Consider the following 27,270-nt stretch of genomic DNA (forward strand, 5'->3'; position numbering starts at 1 on the left):
ATTTTTAAGGAATAAGAGCACGTATATGAAGCAAGGCTGTCGGTTTATGCATGCAGAAAATGGCGATAAATAATGCATTGTAGACGGTGTGAGAACGTGACTTTGATTGAAGTAATTATTATAGTTATGGAATATTGCTTATACACGTACGGTAAAATTCGAACTTGATCTCATGCACAATCAAATAATGTTTAAAATTATGAAAAACATATTGTAGGAAGGATCCATTTCCTTTCATGTAGAGGAATCTTGAATAGGAACTTTGCATTCAATTCTCCTACAACATTTGTACTATCATCTAAGGAATTACTATATTTTCCTCACCTAACGTTAGATTTTTATTTTGTCTTTTATTGAGATTTATACTGAATGTAGGCACCTATACCTCAAGTAAAGATGGGTTTTTGAATTGCAAAGGAAGTTTATGGATTATTTTTCTATAAAAGGATTAAAGGTTGACTTTTCTCATTTTTTAAGAAGTGCCCTTAACACCATCCCAATCTTTTATCTATCATTTAATCTTTGAGATGTATATCAATGTATAAAACTTAAAGTAGCACATTCTTTTTGAAGGATAAAGTAGCACATTCTTAATTTTTCCCATACATAAATACCACGACCTGAATTAGTCAATATGTAAAGTTGGTCATAGTAAGATGATAATGCCGTTCCAAGCATACTGTGGAGTGTGGACTAAAGAGACAGCCATATTTATCAGTGGTCCCTACAATTTTTTTTAGCATGTAAGCTTCATATATGCAAAACAATGCACGTTTCACATAGGTTTTTGCACGGTCATGGAAGACAATACTCTCAACTTGCTAAAACAACATAGTACAAGTTGGATTTAAAATTTACAGTCAAATAATAGCTGTTTTCTCCCAAGTCAACGTAATTGTAATAGTAATTTGCTTGTTGTGAAGATCTGTTCCCAATGTCAAACCCTTAATTAAAATCATAGTAGTACTAAATGTATGTTATTACATTTTTTTTTCTTCGTATAGATGTAAATGATTTAAATTTAAATATTCATTGACACTTGGATTGAGTTATTACGTGTACAACTCAGATTTCGAATGCCAAATATGGTTGTGGACGGTTCATTATTAGGGAAGCGTTTGAATAAGTCCATTCATGTGAGCTAGCGTGCACCATATGCTTCATTATTAGGAACCCTACGAAAAAACACTTATTTTGGGCTATAATGTTTATTTTTTCATTTAAAAATATAATTAAAACACTTAAAAATATAAAAATCATTCAATAGATGAATAGAGGACTTAGAAAATTGCCATTTTTTTAAAATAAAATATTTTACTGCTATTGTTTTTTAATCAATGAAGTCAAAATTATTAAAATCTTACTCCTCTGTCCCTTATTATAAGCCCCTTTAACAAATTTAACACATATTAAATAAAGTTTGTAGTGTAGTTAATGTGTCTAGTTTGTGTATGAATTTTACTAAATTATCATTTGTTAGTATGTGTATTTAATTTGACTTTTTATATTTGAATGTAAGTTAGTAGTATTAATTAAAGATATGTTTAAAAATAAATAAATATTAAATACACCTATAATTTGTATAAGGGCTTATATTTAGGGACTAGACTTTTTTCAAAATGGGATTATAATTAGGGACGGAGGGTGTTTACCACCGATAATTCCTCATTTTATTTCTTCATATTATAAAAAATTATATCTCTATATTTGTTTCATTACAAATATGGAATAGGATGTGTTTTTTTAGAGAGAGAAATAAACAATGTGCTAAAAGAGAAAAATTTTAATTTTTTTATATACATAATGATTTATAAAATAATTATGTCAAACATTTAATCTTTTGTAATATATTTTATGGTATAATTTAAGGAATAATATATTTTTTATAGATATATGAATATATTCTCATGTAAAATATTTAGTGGTTAGAGTTTGGCTTTGTAACCTTTAAGACACATAATTCAAATCCCACATGTGGCAATTGTAATACGGTCATTAGTGTCATTCTTATTAATTAAATTTTCCTTCCCCAATTTTTATTTAAAATATTCTATTTTGATCTTCAATACTATATTTTTTGGTGGTTAGGGGTCGAAGCTAGACCATTGGTGTATACTACATATAATCAAATGAGGAGTATTAAATGAAATGATAATACATATACTCAAGTATAACAATTTATTTTTAAATTGAGGAGTGTTAGTAACATTTACTCTTTTATTGAGTGAAAAAAATCATATGGATGTCATCATGTCAAAATTGATGACACATAAAATGAGGAGAATCACATGAATTTCATATAATAAGATGGTGGATATTGGGAAGAAAAAAAAAGTGACGGTGAGTGTTGCTAACTAACATGAGCATCTCTTATAAAAGTGAGATGCATATTAATGTGTATTTGGGTCATAAAGTCCTAAATTCATATCATTTAAAGGCATGAGTATATGATCAGACTCTTGTCCAGTTGTCAACTCTTTAAAGTATAAAGTGATTATTATCAACAACTTATTGACAAATCAAAGGTAAATTTTACATGTGCATCATAACAAATCACGAGTGTGTTGAAATTGTTGTGTCACGAGGAGAGCTCAAGGGATCAATCACATTGACGAATAGCAACGACACGAGTTAGACATTAGATCTTAATCAAAAACCTTAAGATATTGAGTTTATGATTCCTCTTACTTATATATTACTCAACACTCAACTTTCCAACTAATGTGAGACTTTTAACACACCTCACACTTGCTACATCAATATCCCTTTCAAGCGCGAGTCATCAATTCATTATGTTCACCCTCAAGTAGAAACTTTTTCATCAACATATACGTGTACCTGAACCTCCATTGCCAAGGAAACTTTTGATAACAAATGGCTAACTTATTCATTATGAGTAGTTTACTGTTATTCTACTTTTCTTACTTTAAAGTTCCGAGGAAGCTGATAAATGAATTGGTGAAAATGCAAAGAAGGCTCATTTGGGAAGGTGGTTTGGATAATATGAAAATTAATATATGGTGAGTTAGGAGAAGGTTTGTCTAGCTAAGGAGGGCTTGGAGTAAAAAATTTGCAATTGTTCAATTGTTCAGATGGCTGCCAGATTATGATGATGATTTTGCAGCTGCAGATAAATGTGTTTGGATCGCAGACGTACCATAAAAAATTAGCGCATTTGGATGTAGTTTATTGCAAGATAGACTTCCAAAAAGAGTAGGATTGTGCATCAACAATGCCATTTCAATAATGTTGAACTCTCTAGCCACTTGTTTGCATCGTGTCCTAAGCCTTCGGAAGTTTGGAACATGATTTTCAAATGGATGGGAGTCATGATTAGAGGGTGGAGTTCTGAAGTGGTGAAGTACTTTCTTATTTATCAACCTGTGCAAAGGAAAGATAGAAAAAGGTGTCTCGTCTCGTGTGGTTCACAATGGATTGGTATATTTGGTTTGAGTAGAATGATGTTCTCTTTAACCGTAAAGTGACTAACTCTGTGGGGGTGGTAGATCAAATTAAGCGTCTTTCTTGGTCTCATGGTTCATATGCAAGGAGGGTAGAAACAAAAATTTAGCTTTTTCGGAATGTTGGTCGAATACACTTGTTTCTCTTCAAAGTATTTCATTGTTGACTCTTTGTAATTGATTTCGAATATCCCTTGTACTCACTTTAAAAAATATTTGCTTATAAAAAATAGAAACTGTGAAAGCTCAAAACTGTAAGAAATTTTACCCAATACTACTCAACTAGTCCGTAGACATCGAGATCTCCCAAAGGAAACTTGCCCACCAAGGTGGATTTAACAGCGAGATTTTGACAAGACCAAAACGCACGACGGAATATGCAGTGTTCTTAAAATTCTCCCTCTTTGACAAAACTAAAATTTCAGCAAAAATAAAGCAGATCCTGATTCGTTTGTTGAACCACTTCCTCGTGTGGCACTTTTCTTAGGCATGCTACTGCTGTTGTTTTTAGGAACTTAGAGATTTTAATTCCCTTTCCTAACTATCAACATAACACATGGGATAAACCCATTCACAAACACAGACATACATACATACTTTTTTTTTTTCTTCTAACTCGGTGGGACTCCCATTGATGAGGGATCCACCCAACAGATTTGAAATCATTTTATACATCCTTGGAAATTTTTCCTGCATGATTAAAATCCAAAACAGACAGCAACACAACATCCAGAAAAAACGAGCAAACCAGAAACCCAGCAAAACAGAAATGGAGTAGCAAAATGAATAGACATGTACACTTTTTATACATCAACAAGTTTTAAAACAATGAACACTGATTTAAAACAATAAGTTTTAAGTTCTCATCAAACTAACTAGTCTGAACCATCCTTCATTTTCAAACACTTCTTCTACACATGTACAACTTGCGGGGCTGAATCAACAAACAGAACAAATCGATTATGAGAATGAATCAATGACACTCCTCCCAACCACCATACATTGAGGTAAATGTTCCACCACCATTAGCATGTGCATAATCAAGGACTGCTTCTCGAGCACAATGTTCCCATGCTCTAGCTACATCCTTAATCAACCATGGTTGCTTCGTGCTTTGCAGTTTAAGTCTCAGCTTTGCTTTTGCTCTCTCAAAGAGAGCTCTCAGATCATCACTGCATGTAATCAAATTATTAAACACAAATTATGGTCAAGGACTATACATTGCAAATATAATCCATCATCAATCAAGTATATCTATATATTTGATAGCTAAAATAAATTCATGTATTAGATGCACACAATTTACCAAATACTATGTCAATTAAATAAAAGAAAATCAATCTAAGCACAACTTCGATGGGAATTGCATAGAAGTTTCTTATCAATAAAAGATTATTTAGCATGTCACATGAGATTTTGGGTTTTATAGATTTAATCAAAGTTCCATGTTTAAGAAACTTTGAAAATGATGCTTCTTAACAATCAAAGCTAGTATTTCAATATATCAACTATTGTAATATCAACTAATGTATGTATAGACCGAAGATCCTAAGCATCTAGATTCTCTCTGCTTCATCTATATTAACAAAAAAAAAAATTGAAACCATACAATTAAAAACAAACTTCCTCATTTATATTATGTATCACTTTCAATGTGCTGCACTAACATGTAACATATCAACCTCTCTTGAAAATTCATTTAGTTGATACAAAATGAATGTTAGTCTTTTTCATTATTATCTATAGTAGGACACAATGGTAGTAAGTGAAAACTTTATAATCATGTTTATAGAGTTTTATGGTTGTCATGTGTCAAGTAGGAAGTAAATAGTCTCAAAGTATACAAGCATAACTTGATAACTAGTCAGAACTAGATGCATAATTGCTTATATCTTGATATCTTGATAATACAATCGTAGTCTCTAACCTGACTTTCAACGGCAATTCGTCCAGAATAACAAGAGAGGAAGACGGATAACTTTCAGGAATAAGCAACCGCAGTGGTTTGATCAATGACTGCAAAACCAATATACATAGTCAATGAGATGAAAATCAAAATGTTCAATAATTCAAAACAGAATATAAAATCATTTACCTTTTTATCAGAAGTGAAGTGAGATACAAGGTTTTGATTGATAGTCACTGCAATGTACATAATTTTCACAAGTAATCCCTCACTTTGTTCGGAAGCTACTCCAACTACACTTTCAACAATTTCCTTTTCAGCGATAACCACCTCACTGTCGAACAATCGATTGTTAATGTCTTTTATTTCTGCTAAAATATTCTGATTTTCCTGCTACAATTAACAATGTGACAGTAAAAATTCTTGTAAGAATTGAGAAAAAAATAATGGTATACTCTTCAATGGTAGAAAAAAAGGAGGAGGAAGATTACCACAGCTGGAGGGCATTTTCCTTTCATTGTGAATGAATCCAGTTCAGGTGCCGCACCGTCAGTGAACTGATTGAAACCTTCACCTATGCTAGCACAAACTCCAGGAGTATCAAAGGTGGTTGCAACAAAGCTGCGAGGCATTTTCCATCCTGTGGGAACAAATCATTGCAAGTCATAATCTTGCTGATTCAAATGCAGTAATATCAAATGTAATTAAAACACTTCAGTGGTGAGACCCCACCTTCCGGACTAATAAAGGTTGGTATTTCATGATTCAAACGGACAACCTTTTCAATGTCACCAACTGCTGCACTTAGTGCTTCAGGCGACATAGATGTTATCTGAAAAAAACATCAGATTCATTGAATTTACTATGTATCAGCACTCAACTTTTATGAGTCAATGAAAAATTAAATAAGGCGCAAGCACAAGTTTATAGGCCTACCACTTTAATCAATCTTTGCATTTCAGGACATAGCTCTTCAGAACCAAGAGTAGGTTTCTGAGAATCTTGATTTTGATTATTGCTTTCTTCTTTCAAGGGTGAAATCCTCTGAGTGTTGGCATGTTTATCAAATGCTTCAGTTTCTGAGATCCTTGGAGCATTGTTGCTTACACCAAATCCTTGGAATGAAATGTTTGTCTGCTGTTCTACAGCATTGCCGGGACCTAAGATTGAAATATATAGCAAATAAATGTTTTCCAGCAACCTCATATAGGTCATTTAAGAATCTACAAAGAAGTGTCAACTAATGGTTACCTTTTACGATCGATGGTGGGTTTATAATACCACGCTGTGAACTGCCAATTGGCATTGCAACTTGGTGATCTTGAAGAAACGTATTGTTCTGCCAAGAAATTTGTTGTTAAATGATGTAACTTGTTATTAAATGATTTTTTTTTTCAAATACTTGCGGTAAATGGCGCTATTTTTGTTTCAAATATTACGGATTGAGAAAATCAAGAATTAAACGGGTCAAAAACCTGTTGCTTGGATTGCACATCAGGTGACTCTTGCTTGTTAGGTTTCATGAAAATCTTTAAAAGTAATTGTACGTAATCATCTGCTTTGCTCGCTTGATCCTTCATATCAGTAGTGATCTGGCTTTTACTCAGTTTAAAGAGTGAAAAAAGGTCTTCTATTGCACTTCTATGATATCTAACATTTTTCAAATCTCCTTTGTTTAAAACTTGAGTTGAAGATTCAGCCTGAAGAAATTTAATATAAACAGGACGATAAGAAAATGTAGCAAAATTAAGAAGGACGATATGAAAATGAGAGTTTTCTAGAATCATAATTTGATTGAAAAATTCACAAACCTGAAGTCCTTTGCAAAGCTTTTGGTGAATTGCATGGACCAGAGGGTAGTATTTTTCCTTCAGAAGTTGAAGCTGCAATAAGAAAGTAACACAACATATTGTTAATTATTGGAGAATCAATGAACATAAACAATCCACACACAAACAAAATAACTAGTATGTTAGTGGTTTACTTTTTTTCTTGGTTAGACAAATGTTAAGTTAGTTGTTATGTTAATTTCCAAGGTTTGAACCTTGGCCCTCCTTAAAACTTGTTTTCTCTTTTCTCAGCAACAGACCAGAGCTTAGTGTGATATGCTTTCAGTCTAGTTCATCGATTCAAAAGCATAATTGAACCAATATACACAGTATGTATGTATCCTTTGTGCCTCACTTTAGTAGAATTTCATTAATCATGTAAACAATATGAAAGCGACTTTAAGAGATTGCATAAAGATAAAATGTGGAGAGAAGGAGGAGTTTATGAAATTTTTGGAACACTTTTAGTAATTACCCTTTTATAAACTTGCTCCTGCCAGTCAATGTTTGCATCAGTTCCTGCTTCAAGAAATTGAGTGATCAAAATAATAGCACATCCTCAAGGATAAAATCAAATGTTGGTCTACCAAGCATTAAAATTATTGAACTATATAGTCTTGTTGTGGAAATTAGAAGCTTCTAAAATTATTAGTAGAAATTAGACATTGCAAATATGTATCTCTGGCACTATTGTAGAATCCTTGTTTAGACTAAAGAGTATCTTATCATTACTAGTGAAACATATCAGGATCAACCGATTAATCTAAACTCATTCTAAACTAAAGCTTGTTATGCTTTCAGTTTGTTAAAAATGAATTATCTGAAAAGGAAAATATGATATTGACTCCATAAAACATGGCTGAAACTGGTAAAGTATCTTAGCAGATATGAAAATTGGCTGCAATGATCATCAGCCTAAAGAGATAGTCAGAATGTTGCATGATCAGAAAAGAACGGACATCATTGCAATAATCAATAGCAGAAATTTGTGGCAAGAACTAAAAAAAAAATCATACTGCAAATAAGGCAGGTAGGCATTAAGAGGCAGGAAAGTCTAAATTCTTGTCTACAAGAGTAACAAGGCTTAGTTTTGAAGGCTACAAAAGTTTCCAGTACCATGGAAGCGTTATAGAAAACATACTTTAACCATTTGAATATGCAGAGAAGAGAATAATTCACCTGTGGCAGAAGTTTTAGTGAACAACTTTTTCGCTTTAGCAACCTCCTCTGCCATCAAACTATGGTACTCAGCCTGTAAACAGATTTAGTATGTTTATAGATTTCATATAAAGCAGAAGCGTGTAACTACAAAAAAAACACTTTAATTTGTATTGACAAAGGTAGTTATTGCGTCAATTTTGTTTTAAAAACTACTCAAAGTAGCTTCTCAATATAATCAGAAATCTAATTCTTTTCAAAAGCTTAAACTAGACACACTTTGAATTCTTTAGAAAGAGATTTTTTGTAAAATAAAAGTCGATTCTTTGAATATGTACTTGCAGGAACAAGCAAAGTCCATGAACTGAAAATCCACATGAAGGATAAAGTATATTTGCAATAAGAAAATATTGCACACATAAAGCTTAAAAGTGATACCTCAGTTTTCGCAGAAGCATTCACTTTCTCCTCAAGTGTTTCTGCTAATCGAGCAAGCTCATATAAACTTGATACATTATTAAGAGCACCGTGCTTGATTAAATTTTCCTTGCTGCATCGATTATATTTTAAAGATAATGTCAGAATATTGAAGAGCTTCCTAAAAGCTATAAACATAAAGAATTAAAAGTTTTTAACAGTAAAAAGAAGTTAGTTATCAGATACTCATTGTCAAGCCAAATCTGTCAGTGCAATCAAAGATAACTTGATACCTAAACAACATGATACTAAGGTTTATGATAAATCAAAAGAAAATGCGTAATTTCGAATCATATTTTATGTTTTCTTACACTTTCTCCACAACGCTTTTTCGGTACTCTATCCTCTTCCTTCTCTCAGTCACATTGTTGGCTACGTTCTTACCAGGTTCCATTTTGTTTGAGAAGTACTCAAAATTTCCCTGAAAAGTCACAAATTTTGTGAGAAAATAAAAATTGGAAGAGCACTTATACAATGAACTCAAGTAACTTCTTCAACAGTTTCAATGCAATGTAGCAATATACCCTCAGCCAACAAAATGTCGCGCACTTTGCATGTTGAATTGAAGAGAAAACAACATTGTAGAGCAAAACAAGGGACTCATACATTCATCAAACATAACAATCAGATACAAAACGAAGTAGTTTAGGTTAGATTAATGAAATGTCAAAAAAAATTAAGAAAGATTAGAAGATGAATTAATGAATGATTGAATTTCATAGCTAGAAAAATAAATTAGTTATTGTAACCGCATGAAAATTTTGATTTTACATGATTACAAAATTGACAAAAACATGCAATGCAAGAAGAACAAGAACATGTATCAAGAATCCATAAAACAGACTTGTTAAGAACGAAGTATACCTTTTGTCACACGTAAAACAGAAGAGAGAGAGAGAGAGAGAGAGAGAGAGAGAGAGAGAGAGAGAGAGAGAGATGAGTGAGGTGAGTGTGTTATTAGAAGTAAAACAGAAGAGAGAGAGAGAGAGAGAGAGAGAGAGAGAGATAGAGAGAGAGAGAGAGAGAGATGAGTGAGGTGAGTGTGTTATTAGAAGTAAAACAGAAGAGAGAGAGAGAGAGAGAGAGAGAGAGAGAGAGAGAGAGAGAGAGAGAGAGAGAGAGAGAGAGAGAGAGAGAGAGAGAGATGAGTGAGGTGAGTGTGTTATTAGAAGAGTGAAGAATGTTTTTCATATATGAGCGCGCCACTGAATTGGAAGTTCAAATATACGCTTACTTGGAAATGTTATGAAAAGGTGATGACTTTTCTTATTACACTTTGCATTTGCGTTTAACTTCTCATTTCATTGCAATTAGGTTAGTTATGACAGGTGTAGTTAGTTATCACTTTTCACAGCTGTCACTGTTAGTTAGTTAGTTTGTTAATTCAAACTAACTTAGCTTATTCTTTTCTTTTCATTTATTTTCTTTCAATACTTTTCCATAGTATGAGAAACTGAACTGAACAGTCCTGTATTCGAACCCAAACAAAGAAGAAAAAACTAACTTAATAATTAATTATTAACATTTGTACATTTAAAAAATATATATAAAGTGAGAAAATGAATATTATGACATCATTATAAGTTTTACAGGGTTTGGGTACCTTTCAATAAAATTAGTCATGTGTATTATATCGAAGGGCTTGGGTAGAGTAATGTTTTTACTTTTGAGCAACATATTCACACATCCATTTTTATTTTATTTTTTACGTTTGTGACACCTTGTTAATCATGTTAGAAATTTGGTTAATTTAATTGATTAAATGATTAATTCAATTTACAGTTAAAATTGTGTTAACTCAACTACATGACTAACAATAACTTTAAACCTAATTTAAATTGCCATGTAACGACACACTTCTACCATATGTTCTAACTGAATATACCTAAGAATTCTTTAACACATTTTTTAACACACTTTTCTTTTTTTGTCAAAAAAAAAAACACACTTTTTTTTTTTTTTTGTTAATTAAAACTCATGAGTCCCACTAAATTTATGAGTTTCACATAAATTTTGTATCATGTACTAGGGAAGAAGATATTTTACAAATGTATGCCTGTAGCCCACCGTTTGTAGCTATAGCCTATAAGTTCATAGCTTTTTTCTCTCAAAATAAAAGCTCATAGCTTTTTACTTACCTACACTTCAATCAAAATAATTTTTTTTAAAGATTGAATCAAAATACATGTATCCATTTCGTGAGTTTAGCTTAATTGGTAGGGACAATGCATAATATATGCAAGATTCGGAGTTCGAATCCCAAACACCACAAAAAAAAAAAAATCATGTCATGCAGATATTTATGCATATATTTTAGGAATTAATTTATAAAAGTGAAATTTATTGTGATTTGATTGAAAACGTGTATAAAATAAATTACACCGCGAGTGCATAAAAATTAATCTTATAAATTATTAAAATAAATTCCTGACATAATCATCATACATCAATAGTGTAAAAGTTTTTACACCTTAGCAAATTACAACCAATCATGTTTGTAATTTTCAAAATAGATATGAATCAAACATAATCAATGATCTATCGATTACGATCAATTACACTGACAATTATAAATTAAATTCATTAAAAGTTTTCGTTTCATTGAAAAAATGAGATTAACTTCTATGCTATAATCTTTTTACACGTGTATTTAATCAAATTGACGCCTCTTGGTCAAGTTAATTTTTAATAGCTCTACGAAAATTGATTTAATATGATATGATTTGGTTTGATACATGTATAAAAATATTTTATTTTGTGGGTATATATAAATTAAATTCAAAATTAATTATTGATTTTTCAATTTAAAAAATTTACCAACTAGAGAATTGCAAAATTATCTAAAGGTTAAAGTAATATACCAGGGTGTAACAAAAGCCAAATAAAAATACTATACTGAGAGTAGATAGTAGTATACTTTTTTGACAGAGTAGAGTACTACAGTAGTTTGGGTAAAGAGATGAATCTAACGGTAAAAAAAGAGAAAGATGAATGTAGTTGGTAAAAGTAAAACTATTCATCTACTTTATCTCAACCGACAACTGCGGCGGAGCCACCGAACAAGAGTGAAATAATGGACGGAGGAGAAGAATGCGATGATCCTTCGATCCCGATTGCAAAGGGTGGACCCATTTACATCTCCAATATGGTTTCCTCCTCCATAACCAGCGTTCCTCTTTTTCAACATCATCTTCTTTATCAAGTCAAGATTCTACAAGCTGAACTATCTCAACATTCTTCTTCTTCTTCTTCTTCTCATCATGATGATGATGATATCTCGTATGTATACTATGGACATTCTTTCTCTTTTCTTTATTTTCAAAACTAGTATATCTAATTTTGCTCATTCCTTTTACAGTGTCGATGACCTTAAACTATTTACACACGATGAGTTAACGGACATGGCTTTCAAACAAGCCTTTCAGGTATGTATCTCTATGTACGCTCTTCTCAATATTTTATTCCGAGTCAATACTCATTTTGTTGTTTAAACGTATTCGCAAGTTTATGTTTTATTATTCATTTTCATCTTTGAACTTGATATGATTACTAACAAAAGGTGACATTTTGAGGATGTGTTTGCAATTTCAATACATTTAAGATTTTTTATATTTACACCCCCAAAATTTTGATAATACTAAAATTGCCCTTGTGTATCTAATTTTTCAAAACCAACATTCATGTATGTGTGACCAATCTGAATGAAATCACTCTTCTTCAATGACGATTCTACGAGTTTTCATGTTTTTTCTTCATTTTCTTTTTGATGCTTTGTATTTGGAAACTATTCTTTGGTTCTCTTCGATATCATTTTTTTCTTCCGGTTTTAGAAGAGTATAGTGTAAACTCAGTGTACATACACTACCATAAACTCAGTTTGCATGACTTATTTCATTTTTAGGGTATTTTAGTCATTTTGGAGTGTAATCAGGTTTATTTGGGATGTCACTAGAAAAATTATACATTTAAAGACTCAGAACAAAATGATTGTTTGTTTTTTTTTTTTTTTTAATTACTTAATTTTTAATTTGGTTTGTATCTTTAATCAAAATGTTATTACATACAGGGTAGAGGGAACAACAAAAACCGTCCACCTAATGCAAGGTTAGTCACTTCCACTCCCTTTAATTCATTTGTATAAATGATTAAAGTAGTGATTGTATGTATGCTTGAACTTTTATTATAAAGTGTTAGACAATTATATAGTATTGTACTTGTTTGAATTCATTAGCTTAAATGCATATACATTAGGCCTAAGTATGTTGTTAATCCTAGATAGTGGCGCATAGAACCAAACCGCAAAAATGCTATAGCGGTATAGTGGATAGCAAGATGACCGCTATTGTGAAGACTAAAGAACAATGTACAGAGTAAAGTAAACATAGATTCCAACAAGATACATCATTAATATTCAAAATAGAAAAATACACAAAATTAAAGGGACGATCATACTTAATAATTATAATCAACTTTGTCATTTCACATAAAATTAGTTCTAACTGTAATCAAAATGACATCACTTCAAAACAACAAAATCAAGTTCTAAAAGTAAACAAAATGACAAGCAATTAAAATCAAGTTCTAAAACTACTCAAGATCATGTTTCCGCATCGGTGTACCTCATCTTCACTTCTAAATTCCACCACGTCAATATTATCTTGTTTATCGCTTGATTCAATTCAAACTCTTGTTCTTCCACTTCCAACTCCTCAACTCCATTAGCCACAACTGAAGTGACACTAGATTACTATAGCAGTAATAGCGGGGTTGCCACATTTCTGGCTGCTATAACCACCCGCTGCTGAAGGCAGCTCATGGGGAGATCACGTCGCGCCGAACCCTATCACTGCTACGCTATTCCACTATAGTGCCGCTATAAGGAACTATTGGCAAGATACTGATAATAATAAAGATACTGTATCCCGTTCACTTTCAACTTCTCTTAAGAAAATATTGTTTCATTTGGCAGCAGGTGTCAGGAGAAGAATCCCAGGAAAAGGAGAAATGGACCAAATAATCCCATTCTTGATGTATGTTAACTCTCTACTCTCTGGAAGCATTTATGGTTCCCTGTAAATATTTGATGCTTATATTTTTTTTCGTCTTGGAATAAGTTAGTTAAACATTATTTACATTTCCACCTGTTAACCATTACTTTAATTGCTGTTGCATATTATTTGACCAAGTTTGCTTTTAAAATAAATTAGTCAGATAATGCTAACTGTTAGAAGCTGCTTCACGCTGGACTTTGAGATGAATGTGTGTCCTGATCTGTTTATTCAGATGCTAACTGTTTCTTATATTTGATTGATTGCCAGAGTAATTGTACAGAAAAGGTGGAGAAGGTTGTGAGAATCAAACAGAAGCAGGAAGAAGACAAGGCAGAAATCAAACTTCATTCACTTGAGTCAGTATTGTGAATATTTATGTGATTATTCCATTTTATGTGCTAAATCTAATTCAGGTGTCTTGTCCTTTTGTCTAGTCTTGTTTGCAGGATCAATGAATCTTCCAACAGACCAGTAAGAACAGAAAGGATGATGTCTCTCCGGTCCACAAGTTCTTCCATGAAGGTTTCCAAAATGTCTTATCTGATTATTGCTTCATATTATTAACGATAATTTCATATTTTCAAACCAGTATCAAAGTTGTATGCATTTCCCCTCTTTTTTCATGTTCATATTGCCTATCATTGTTCTAGTTTAATGTTTGTCAGGTCAACACAGGAGGCCTTCAGGAGTACATACCTTTGCATGATCCAGAAGTTGTTCTTTCTGTGGAGATTTACCATAATGTTCAAAAAGGTGTCAAGGTATTAAATGCCCTGATGATGCAGTGAGAATAAATTCAAGATCTAAATTTGAATATGAATCTTGTATAACTACCACCAAAATTAACATGTAGGGCCTCCCTCCCTGTTCTTTTTTTTTTTCGATAGACCCAAGAGTTGCTAGTTCTTGGTGAGCAGACGTTAACTGGATTGAGAGACAAGATATGTTGCTCAACAGACCAGGTTATGCAGAAAGCTGGACAGCATGATCCTTCTGGTTATTTTCTCATTGAGGTATCTACCTAAGCTACCTCTTGTAATGAGACAATTATTCCTTCATCAAATCTGACTAAAAGCTAGTTCTTTGCAGGATGTATTTTACACTGATTTGAGGGATCCATCTGCTATTGATTTGACCAGACCTATATTTGATTGGCTCCGAAACTCCAAGGAGGAGGCACAGAAGAAATGGGATTATATTATAAATGGGGAACTACAGAAGAAACAAAAGGCAGTCCTTGGGGAAGCATCTGTATCACACTTGCCCCGTTTCACATCTGTTGAGATGCACAAGATACGTTTTTGTGACATAAGCTTTCGACTTGGTGCTGCATACCTTTATTGTCATCAGGTACTTTCTTTTTTCTGTCACTGGCCTTTTGTTTGATTGTTGCCTTATTTCCATTTTTCATTGTTCTTTTACTTTAAATATGACACGGCTCCTGAAACTTGTCTAATGGTTAGGGGTGTGCATAATTCATAAATAAACCAAACTTATGGTTCGGTTATCGATAACTGTTTCACTAAAAACCAGTTGTTTTTTAAATTTGGCTTCAATTCGGTTTGGAACTGGTTCAGAACCTTTATATAATGAGAACCAGTTTAATTTGCTTAAACCGTTTCAAAATTGAATTTTTAGTTTAAACCCATCAATATATGTTTTGTTTTCCTTTTCTCTGCACTGTGGTGCTAAATAATTTGAGAGTCATCAAGAATTAAGGTAACGAAGACACTTGCACAGTATGCATGATCTTGGCCTAGTGTCTTCCAGTAAAATATTTTCTTTTGAACATAAACATTGTTTAGAAAAGATTTAGAAGCATTGGAACTTTAAACTGACATAGTGCTTATTCAATTATCTTGGCCTATGACTTGGAATCCTTTGATGCTTATTCAATTTATTTCTTGGCCTATGACTTGGAATCCTTTGATGCTTATTCAATTTATTTCTTGGCCTATGACTTGGATTGGAATCCTTTAATGCTTATTCAATTTTTTTCACTAAAATTGAAGCTAAAATAGCGGACCTAAATTGCAGCAACAATCTTTAATTCTTTATTAAAAAAATTCATTAAAAGTGAAGCTAAAATCATGGCAGAAATAGATGGCTCAAACATAATTTTGGTACTCTTATGCACGAGATTCCCCAGTACAGATCCAAAACAAGATGATGACGACGTTACCACCGACTTTTGGTTATCCATAAACTGAATTGTTTTCTAACTGGTTTCTTGTATTCCAAACAAAGCGGCTCAGGTTTTTTCCATATGGTTTGGGCTTTTAGAGAACATATCAGTGCAGTTCAAATTGTTTTCTAACTGGTTGTCCATAAACTGAGTTGTTTTCTAACTGGTTTGTTGTATTCCAAACAAAGCGGCTCAGGTTTTTACAACATTATAATATCAAGACCGGTTTTTTTGAACACCCCTACATAGGGTAATTGAAAGGGGAGTTTGGCTGAGTTTTGTTATTTTACAATAGTACAATGTCTCTCAAGTGTAGAGGCAAAACTTCAGCGATGTTTGATGCAAGGATATAATGGAATGAAACAACCTGTTCTGTACTGTTCCTACTTTTATGTTGTTTGGTTCCATCATTTTTTCTGTAACTTAAATGTTCCGCATTTTTTACTTCATGCCATGTTCTATTTAGTTTTTTAATATCCATCAAACATAGTAAAGAATCCATAAGTTTTGTTTTGTGTTGTTTTAACGTATGCTAAACACTACCTTTAAAGAATCCAGATTTCATGCTAGAATGATGTAAGTTCTCTTTAGAATAACATGTTCTTTACGATTTTGTTTCGGAGGGGTTAGGAGAGAAAGCGAGGGAAGGAATTTGAGGATAAGGGGGAAGAAAGGAAAGGAGAAGGGTTGATAGCCCTCCATCTTGCATAGGGCTTTATTTTTCTTCATAGGATTAAAACCCCCTAATTTGGAGGGTTTTGAAGAAGTCTCTAACACCTCTCCATACTTTTATAATACTCCCAAAACAAAGAGAATGCTTGTCATAAGCCTTCTTTTCTCCTCCCCACTAAACACTCCCAATCAATGCGAGGGATTCCCCTCCCAAACAATGCATTCGCTGAGTCCCAACTAAGATGGTCTTTCATGTGGCCAAATTGATCATTGTTTTCTTGGATATTAGAAAGACGTTTAATGCGGTGCGTTCTGTCCACATGCAGGGTGACTGTACACATACCTTTGTGATACGAGATATGAGGTCAATTCATGCTGATGATGTACATAATCGGGCTGTTTATCCAATAGTCACTTTTCAACTGAAGATGCATTTCAAGAAATGTTATGTTTGCAATATATTCAGAGCTACAAAGGTCACAGTGGGTGACAAATGGACACCAAAAAACCCTTGTTATTTTTGTGATGAATGTTTTTCCCTACTTCACCTAGCAGAGGATAGCTCTCCATTGTATACTGACTTCATAGAATATGATTATAACCATGATTAGTTGCTAGCAACCTCAAATAGAGAAAGTTAGGGCATATGTTCTTTAGTAGGCAGTGATGAAGAATCTTGTGCAAAGGGCAGAGGATGAACTCTCTGCTTTATTTATTAGTGGTAACAGATGTATATTGAAAATGATTCTCAAAAGGGACAGTAATTTGCCTGCTAATTTATGTATAATTGTATTTATGGCTATTTCATTATTTGTCATGCTTCATATTTGGTGTGTAGGTTGAGGCTAGTGAAGTAATAATAGTTTTTATTGTTATTTAAAAAAAAATTAAAAGAACAACATGCTACTTTAATTTTTTTTTAAAAATCAATTTGGTTTTATATGAATTTCATAAAAATATAGTATAAAAATCAAACTAATGAAATTAGTCATTTTTAACTGATACAAAAAAAAAAAAAAAATCTCCAAAAATGAAATCAAACCAATTTGTTTACCTTCAATTGATTTTGATACGGAGATGCTCATATATATATGTTCAAATATATTAAAATTAAACTTCAACAACATATCATGCATAAATACTCATCCATCCACATGAGGATTATCTCCACAAGCATGACTATGAACACTGATTTCAAAGTCTCATCAAACTCAATAGTATGAACCATTCTTAACTTTTCACACTCTTCTATTGTACATAATTATACAATCTTCCGGCTGAAACAAACAAGGCAAATGGGAATGAATCAACAGAATTCCCAACCACCGTACAATGAGGTAAATGTTCCACCACCATTAACATGTGCATATTCAAGGATTGCTTCTCTAGCACAACGTTCCCATGCTCTAGCTACATCCTTAATCAACCATGGTTGGCTCATGCTTTCGAGATTAACTCTCAGCTTTCCTTTTGCTCTCTCAAACAAAGCTCTAAAGTCCTCACTGCATGTAATTCAAATTATTAAACACATACTATGGTCAACAACTATATATTGCAAATATCATCTATCAAGTATGTGTACACACACACTGGTAATAAAGTGATTAGTGTTAGATCCACACTATGTATATAATACTATGCCCATCAAATAAAAGAAAATTTATATTTTTTTTGTGTTAACCCTCCGGTTTGCAAAGAAAAGAGACCCTGATAGTCCGGAGTTCGGTCGGAAAGTAAGTAAAGTTTGGTCAAGAATTGTTCCATCCAGGAATCTAAATCCTGTTCTCCTGAACAACTCGTCATTGATGAAACTCATTAATCACTTGAGCCAAATTGCTTCAGTGATCTTAACAATAGAATATTATTTTAGTGTGCTTCATAAGATTCTATGTTCTATAGTCAACTCAAAATTGCATATTTAAGAAATTAGTTTTTTTTTTTTACTAAAAGATATTAGTTTTCTATGCATCTACATTCTCTCTGCATATTCTATATCAACAAAGAATAAATAAAAAATTAAAACCACAAGACCAACCAGAAACTTCCTCATCTGTCATGTTCCACTCTAAATGTGTAGCACTAACATGTATCATCTATTTAATATATACTTCAATAGTCTCAAAGTATACAAACATAACTTGATAACTACTCAAACCTATATGCATAGGAGCTCAAAAGCATAAATGAAAGAGAATACAGTTATAGTCACTAACCTGTCTTGCAACGGTAATTCGTCCAGAAAGATAAGAGAGGAAGACGGATAACTTGCAGGAATAAATAACCGCAGCGGATTGATCAATGACTGCAGAAATAATATTCATAATCAATGAGATAAAAATCAAAATGATCAATGCAAATAATTCAAGGCAGAATATAAAATCATTTACCTTTTTATCAGAAGTGAAGTGAGATACAAGGTCTTGATCGATCGTCACTGCATTGTACATAATTTTAACAAGTAATCCTCCACCTTGTTCTGAAGCTAATCCTACTACACTTCCAACATTTTCCTTCTCAGCGATAACCACCTCACAGTCAAACAATTGATTATTTATGTCTTTTATTTCTGCTAAAACATTCTGAATTTCCTGCTAGAGTTAACAATGTGACAGTAAAATTCGTGCAAGAAGTGAGATAAAAAAAAATAACGGCATACTCTTCTAGTAGATTTCAATGGATGAAAGAAAAAAAAATGAAGATTACCACAGTTTGAGAACATTTTCTTCTCTTAGTCAATAAATTCATGTCTGATGCCGCAGCGTCAGTGAATTGATTGAAACCGTTACACATGCTAGCAGAAACACTAGGAGTATCAAAGGGGGTTGCATCAAAGACGCGACGCATTTTCCATCCTGTGGGAACAAATCATTGCAAGTCAAAATCTTAGCTGATGAAAATGCATCAATATCAAATGTAGTTCAAACACTTTAGTGGCGAGACTCCACCTTCTGAGACTCCACCAACGGGACTAAGAAAGGGTTGTATTTCATCATTCAAACGAACAACCTCTTCTATATTGCCGAATGCTGCACGCAGTGCTTCAGGTGAATTCAAGTCCGATTCCACAGCGTCATTGAATTGATTGAAACCGTTAAACATGCTAGCAGAAACACTAGGAGTATCAAAGGCAGTTGGATCAAAGACGCGACGCGTATTCCATCCTGTGGGAACAAATCATTGCAAGTCATAATCTTAGTTGATGAAAATGCATCAATATCAAATGTAGTTCAAACACTTTAGCGATGAGACTCCACCTTCCGAGACTCCACCAACGGGACTAAAAAAGGGTTGTATTTCATCATTTAAACGAACAACCTCTCCTATATCGCCGAATGCTGCACGCAGTGCTTCAGGTGAATTCAAGTCTGATTCCACAGCGGCATTGAATTGATTGAAACCGTTAAACATGCTAGCAGAAACACTAGGAGTACCAGAGGTGTTTGGATCAAAGACGCGATGCATATTCCATCCTGTGGGAACAAATCATTGCAAGTCATAATCTAGCTGATGAAAATGCATCAATATCAAATGTAGTTCAAACACTTAAGTAGCGAGACTCCACCTTCCGAGACCCCACCAACGGGACTAATAAAGGGTTGTATTTCATCATTCAAACGAACAACCTCTTCTATATCGCGGAATGCTGCACGCAGTGCTTCAGGTGAATTCAAGTCTGATTCCACAGCGTCATTGAATTGATTGAAACCGTTAGACATGCTAGCAGAAACACTAGGAGTATCAAAGGTGGTTGGATCAAAGACGGGACGCATTTTCCATCCTGTGGGAACAAATCATTGCAAGTCATAATCTAGCTGAGGAAAATGCATCAATATCAAATGTAGTTCAAACACTTTAGTGGCGAAACTCCACCTTCGGGACTAATAAAGGTTGGTATTTCATCGTTCATACGAACAACCTTTTCCATATCTCCGACTGCTGCACGCAGTGCCTGAGGTGAAATAGATGTCATCTGAAAAAAAAAAAATATCAGATTCATTGAATTTACTATGTATCAGCACTCAACTTTTACGAGTCAATGACAAAATAAATAAGGGGAAGGCATAAAAGTTTATAGGCCTACCGCTTTAATCAATCTTTGCATTTCAGGACATAGCTCTTCAGAATCAAGAGTAGGTTTCTGAGAATCTTGATTTTGATTATTGCTTTCTTCTTTCAAGGGTGAAATCCTCTGAGTGTTGGCATGTTTACCAAATGCTTCAGTTTCTGAGATCCTTGGAGCGTTGTTGCTTACACCAAATCCTTGGAGTGATATGTTTGTCTGCTGTTCTACAGCATTGCCGGGACCTAAGATTGAAATATATATAGTAAATAAATGTTTTTCAGCAACCTCATATAGGTCATTTAAGAATCTACAAAGACGTGTTAACTAATGGTTACCTTTTACGACCGACAGTTGGTTTATAATACCGTGCTGTGAACTGCCAGTTGGCATTGCAACTCGATGATCTTGAATAAACGTATTGTTCTGCCAAGAAATTTGTTGTTAATTGTTGCAATTATTTATTTAATTATTTTTTATCTAATACTTGTGGTAAATGGCAATATTTTTGTTTCGAATATTACCGATCGAGAAAATCTAGAATTGAACGGGCCAAATACCTGTTGCTTGGATTGCACATCAGGTGACTGTTGCTTGTTGGATTGCATGAAAATCTTCACAAGGTATTGTATGTATTGATCTGCTTTGATCACTCGATCCTTCATATCATTAGTGAACTGGCTTTTACTCAGTTGAAAGAGTGGAAAAAGGTCTTCTATTGCCCTTTTATGAATTCTAAATTTTTCCAATTCTCTTGAGTTTAAAACTCGAGTTGGAGATTCACCCTGAAGAAATTTAACATAAATCGGAAAAATTTGTAGTAAAATTAAGAAGGACGATATGCAAATGAGAGTTTTCTAGAATCATAATTTGATTAAAAATTCACAAACCTGAAGTCCTCTGGAAATCCGTCGATGAATCGCATGGATTAGAGGGTAGTATTTATTTTTCAGAAATTGAAGCTGCAATAAGAAAGTAACACAGACATTATTTCTAACAAATTAGCAATTGTTAATTACTGGAGAACCAATTAACATAACAATCCAGACAAAAAAAAAAAAAGAAATTACTAGGAAGTTAGTGGTCATTTAATTTCATCTAATTCCTAGATAAATAATGTTTTGTAAGTAAGTTGTTATGTTAGTTTCCAAGGTTTTGAACCTAGGGCATCCTTCTTAAACTCATAGTCGTTTAGCTTAGAAAATGAGCTACGGTTACTTACTAAGACCAAAGATACCTAAAATATGCTTAATCCTAGATACTAGATTAACATGGAGCTTAGTCTAATCTGCTTTTAATCTAGTTCTTGGATTCACAAGCTAAATTGAACAAGATACTCGGTATGTGTGTGGTCTTTTATGGTATACTTTGCTAAAATTCCACAAATCATGTAAACAATATGAAAGCGGCTTTAACAAATATAAAATTAAAATAAAGGAGGGAGTGGTAGGAGTTGATGAAATTTTCAGAAGAATTTTAGTAATTACCCTTTGATAAACTTGCTCCCGCACATCTACATTTGCATCTGTTCCTGCTTCAAGAAATAGCAAAGGAAAACATTAACATTCAATGAACTGAAGGCCTGTTAGTCTTCGAGGTCGAGGGGAGTAATTGATGAAGTTTTGGAACAGTTATAAATAAAGTCTTGCATAAAGAGAAAAACAGTTTTTCTTCCCAAAATTCCATTTAGATTGAAAGTAACTAATGTCCACCTAAAAAGTTGAAAATGCGTAGTATAGAGATTGATATTCAACTGTAAAACCAATAAAAAGTAGTTAAATAGATTTGGTATTCAGTCAGAATAATAACATATCCTCCTGGATAAAATCAGATATTGAATTAAGGTCTTGTTTTGCAAATTAGAAGCATCTAAAACTAATAGTGGAATTTTAATCATTTCAAAAATATATCTCCAGCACTATTATAGCAATCCTTGTTTAGATTAAAGAGTATCGCACTATTATAGCAATCCTTGTTTAGATTAAAGAGTATCTTAGCATTACTAGTGAAACATATATCAGTATCAACCGATTAGAAAATCATTTATAATACCGAAAATACTCAATCACTTCCCTTCAAACTAAAGCTTACTAAGCTTTAAATTTGTTACGAATGAATCATTTGAAAAAGGAAAAGAAACTATCGAGGATGTTGACGAGATTGCAGATATTGGAATCTAGTAAATACACGGGGCATAATATTAAAGGTTAGAAAAGTTTCTGTGACCATGGAAGCATTATAGGAAACATGCTTAAACTATTTCAATATGAAGAGAAGAGAATAATTTACCTGAGGCAGAAGGATAAGTGAGCAGACTTTTGGCTTCAGCCAAAGGACTAGTAGAAGGATTTTTGGTTTCAGCAGAAGGACTAGTGAGTAAATTTTTGGCTTCAGCAGAATGATTAGCGACCAGATTTTTTGCTTCAGCAGAAGGATTAGTCAACAGTTTTTTGGCTTCAGCAGCTTTTCGAGCATTTGCACGAATCGAGTTTAGCTTTCCAGTCACCACACTAATGTACTCAGCCTGTAAACATATTTAGTAGAGAAGTTACTATTGTTTTTAAAGGTCATGTTTAGAGATTTTATATAAAGCAGAAGCTAGTATAATTATGAATAACACTTCGTATTGATAAAGGTAGTTATAGCGTCAATTTTGTTTTAAAAACTGCTCAAAGTACCTTCTCAATATAATCAGAAATCTAATTCTTTTCAAAAGCTTAAACAAGACACACTTTGGAATTTTTAGAAAGTGATTTTTTTGCAAGATAAAAGTTGATTCTTTGAACATATGCTTCCACAAACAATCAAAGTCCATGAACTGAAAAATCTACAAGAACGATAAAAAAATTTGCAATACGAAAGTCATAACATTGCACACACAAGCGTAAAAGTAATACCTCAGTTTTGGAAGAAACATTCACTTTCTCCTCAAATGTTTGTACTAATTGAGCAAGCTTAGGGAAACTTGATTTGTCATTAAGATGACCATGCCTGATTAATTCTTCCATGCTGCGTCGATTATATTACATTTAAACAGATGGTAGATCATGTCAGAATATTGAAGAGCTTCACAAAATGTTATAATTCATAAACATAAAAGTCTTCATAAGTAAAAGGAAAGATTTTAACATTTGAACTTATGCTTAACACAATCTGTTACACAACTGGATATTATAAACAACATGATACATAGTTCTTTGATAAGTTAAAAGAGAATGTGCAATTTAAATCATATTTTTGTGTAGGCATGTTTCTTACATTTTCTTCACAATCCTTTTCCGGTTCTCTTGGATTTTCCATCTCTCGGTTGGAACGTTGGCTTCTTGCTTATCGCGTTGCATTTTGTTTGAGAAGTACTCAAAATTGACCTGAAAAAGTCCATAAAATATTGTCATAAAATAATAAAAAAGAAAAAGAAAAAAGGAGAGCATGTTATACTATGAACTCTAGAAACCTATATAACAGTTTCAATGCAATGCAGCAATACCCTCAGCCAAAAAGGAGAGCATGTTATGATATTGAAGAGAAACAACAACATTGATAATTGCTCAAGTAAAACAAGGGACTCATGGCATTCATCAAACATAACAATCACATAATATATTAGAAACAAAAAACAGTTTAGGTTAGATTCATGAATGTACCCTAAGCTATGAAGCACAGACACTCCTCGGATTAGGCATGTCCCGGTGTCAGACACGTACACCGACACGACACCGACACATACAACTACACTGAATTATGTGTATTTCTCAAATTTTTAGCTGTGTCGGCGTGTCAGTGTCCGTGTCGTGTCCGGTGTCCGTGTTCGTATCTGTATCTGTATCTGTATCCGTGCTTCATAAAACCTAAGCCAATTAAACTAATACAAAAGGAAGTGGGTTAGGTTACATCCAGGAAATATCAAACTAGTTTAATATAGCTCCCAGCATCAATTAATCAACGATTCAATTCCAAACCCTAATTTTTTTTTTTATAAATTTTTGTAAGCGCGTCAAAATTTGATTTCATATATCTTTTTTAATGGCAAATGTTACTAGTTAATTGTTGGATTAGTTTTTTCTCACCTCCAACTCCTTATCTTTAACCTCAAACTAGTTGAGTTACGCAAAAATTATTGATTTTATATGAACACAAAATTTCACAAGTCATGCAATGCATCAATTCACATCCTCGATGATAAAAACAGCAGGAACAAGTATCGTAATCAATTCACGTACTCAATGATTTATTTATTTTTGAATAAGCTAAATTAACCTACCTAAATTGGCCTCGGGAGAATCGAATCGAACCCGACACAATCGTATTACTTGCAACGATACAATCGATTAAGAGGAAAAGCATAGAAAAAACGAACGCAACGAAAAACCTACCTAAATTGGCGTCGGGAGAATCGAATCGAACCCGACACAATCGTATTACTTGCAATGATACAATCGATGAAGAGGAAAAGCATAGAAAAAACGAACGCAACGAAAAACCTACCTAAATTGGCGTCGGGAGAATCGAACCCGACACAATCGTATTATTTGCTACGATACAATCGATTAAGAGGAAAAGCATAGAAAAAACGAACGCAACGGAAGAAAATGATAGACTACTATAAACATGCATACAACATAGACAAAAAAGACAAGAGAAGTATACCTACGCGTTTGAAGAAGAAAACCAAAGAGCCAAGATTGAGTGAGGTGCTGTTTTGAGTTATCAGAGGTAGGGTTAGGAGTGTTTTTTTTTTTTTTTGAGAGTTAGGGTTCAGAGTTTTATTTTGATGATAAAGTTAGGGCTAGGAGTTAACACTTAACACTCTCCTATTCAATGAACCATTCCGCGCCATCGTCACTATTTTTACGTCACATGCTTTTGTCTTTTAGGTTACACGTGTCACTATTTTATTAGTTTAAGGAATTTGTATTGTTTTTGTCCTATGAATCGGGTTTCGGGGTGGATTCGGGCCAGAAACTCTCTCCGTCTTAAATTATAAACAAAAAAATCTCATTTTCTTTGTCCTAAACTAAAAGTTAGAAAGATCAACTTTTATCCTTTTATTATGTTTTTTTTCAAACAAATCATCTTTTCAAAAGTAAAATAAAATGCAGATTACATTTAAGTTGTTTTTCTTTTTAATCTCATTTTCTTTGTCCTAAAATATAAATAAGAAAGACCAACTTTTATGCTATTACTATTTTTTTCTTCAAAAAATCATCTTTTCAAAAGTAAAATTAAATGCAAATTGCATTCAAGTTATTTTCCTTTTTATTTTCTCCATAATCATTAACCAATGAGAAATGTTTTTACATCTTTCCATTAAACTTATTCCAAGAAGAATACAAAAAATTATACCCCAAATTACTACTTCATACGTCCCTATATCTAAGCACTCTTTTGACCAAAAATTTGTCTCTAAATATAAACCCTCATTCAAATTATTAGATGCATTTATTATATTTTTCCTAAACATACCCCTAATTAATACTACTAACTTGTCTTGAAATATGAAAAGTCAAATTTAATACACATACAAACAAAGGACAATTTAGTAATATTAACACACAAAATAGACACATTAATTACACTAACAAATTTTCTTAAGAGATGTGAAGGAGTATATTTTAGTCTTCCTAATAAGTGCGAATTGATGTTTTTTTTCTCGTAAATTTGGACGGAGGGAGTAAGAGATTATTTACTCTCATCAATGTGCTCTTATGCTGACGAATTTGTATTGTTGATTCAATATATGAAATATTTATGGATTAAAAAAAATGTGATTTATAGCTTCAACTTCTCCAACCAGCCGACGATGTCCTTAGTTTTCTCTCCATATGTTGTTTCTTCCATTTTCTTCATTGAATCAGTGGTTTTGAGTTAAATTTTTACCGAAAATCACTCTAGTTTCATCTTTTTTTCTTTCTTTCTATATTTCAATCTAAATAAGCTATTTTCACATAGTTCTAGTTTTTTTCTTCATAATTTTGTCGTCTCAATGCAGCGATATTTTATTCATCGTCTTGTGCAGCGTTGTTTGATTTTTTTGTCTTGTTGCGGTGTTCATTTAGTTCATATTGAAATATTGGATATTCGGATCACCTTAATTTTATCATATTTTTAAAGGCATTTTGGCGTTGTATGTTTTTAACTTGGATGATGTGAGTTTGTTCACAAATTCATCCTTTATGTTTTTAGTGATGTTGAATGATGTACTCTATCAATTTGAAATGAATTAATATCATTTTGTTTTGTTAAAAAGAATGTCATACGTATTTACCGATTTTTGTTCTCATAAAAAAATTGATACTTTATCGTCTCTACGAATAAATTTCATGTTGTTTTGGAGTTGGCTTGAGTCCTTGAAGTGTGCTACTCTCAAGTCTAAGGTTTAATTTTCTTCAATGCCAATTTAGAAATAGTGCTAGTTTGACTTCTTAAACAAAAATTTTAAAATTTCCTCCGTATAGATTGAACTCAAAATTT

At 32.8% G+C, this 27,270-nt stretch overlaps 3 protein-coding genes across 8 annotated transcripts; 1 reads left to right on the forward strand and 2 right to left on the reverse strand.

The window, feature by feature from the left end:
* Positions 1-4,333: 4,333 nt before the first annotated feature.
* On the reverse strand, positions 4,334-7,729 carry LOC146898555 (mediator of RNA polymerase II transcription subunit 15a-like). The gene is made up of 10 exons (XM_085735121.1): positions 7,672-7,729; positions 7,179-7,250; positions 6,843-7,067; positions 6,619-6,706; positions 6,304-6,527; positions 6,100-6,199; positions 5,859-6,007; positions 5,557-5,760; positions 5,389-5,477; positions 4,334-4,633 (listed from the first exon to the last, which is right to left on the reverse strand). Exons 3-10 carry the CDS (start codon positions 6,945-6,947, stop codon positions 4,435-4,437), a joined length of 1,158 nt encoding a protein of 385 aa, XP_085591247.1. The 5' UTR covers positions 6,948-7,067; positions 7,179-7,250; positions 7,672-7,729; the 3' UTR covers positions 4,334-4,434.
* A 4,067-nt stretch (positions 7,730-11,796) lies between these two features.
* Positions 11,797-17,541, forward strand: LOC146898556 (snRNA-activating protein complex subunit-like). Of its 6 annotated transcripts, none has more exons than XM_085735858.1 (10): positions 11,797-12,110; positions 12,190-12,256; positions 12,898-12,935; positions 13,801-13,861; positions 14,150-14,238; positions 14,317-14,404; positions 14,533-14,643; positions 14,770-14,895; positions 14,972-15,232; positions 17,066-17,541. In XM_085735858.1, exons 1-10 carry the CDS (start codon positions 11,905-11,907, stop codon positions 17,348-17,350), a joined length of 1,332 nt encoding a protein of 443 aa, XP_085591984.1. In that variant the 5' UTR covers positions 11,797-11,904; the 3' UTR covers positions 17,351-17,541. The 6 variants fall into 6 exon arrangements, with proteins under 6 accessions (XP_085591984.1, XP_085591986.1, XP_085591987.1 ...); XM_085735860.1 differs by having other exon boundaries at positions 14,329-14,404; XM_085735861.1 differs by having other exon boundaries at positions 11,798-12,110; positions 14,548-14,643.
* Positions 17,542-17,772: 231 nt separating this feature from the next.
* On the reverse strand, positions 17,773-25,587 carry LOC146898557 (uncharacterized). The gene is made up of 17 exons (XM_085733682.1): positions 25,447-25,587; positions 24,058-24,167; positions 23,697-23,808; positions 23,089-23,323; positions 22,287-22,330; positions 21,690-21,761; positions 21,360-21,584; positions 21,138-21,225; positions 20,821-21,044; positions 20,610-20,709; positions 20,302-20,517; positions 19,994-20,209; positions 19,685-19,900; positions 19,443-19,591; positions 19,127-19,327; positions 18,953-19,041; positions 17,773-18,241 (listed from the first exon to the last, which is right to left on the reverse strand). Exons 2-17 carry the CDS (start codon positions 24,138-24,140, stop codon positions 18,046-18,048), a joined length of 2,466 nt encoding a protein of 821 aa, XP_085589808.1. The 5' UTR covers positions 24,141-24,167; positions 25,447-25,587; the 3' UTR covers positions 17,773-18,045.
* Between the last annotated feature and the right edge of the window lie 1,683 nt (positions 25,588-27,270).

The sequence above is a fragment of the Medicago sativa genome, chromosome 8 (genome assembly GCF_051527215.1).
Source record: "Medicago sativa cultivar Bolivia chromosome 8, Bolivia_mono, whole genome shotgun sequence".
Taxonomy (NCBI): domain Eukaryota; kingdom Viridiplantae; phylum Streptophyta; class Magnoliopsida; order Fabales; family Fabaceae; genus Medicago; species Medicago sativa.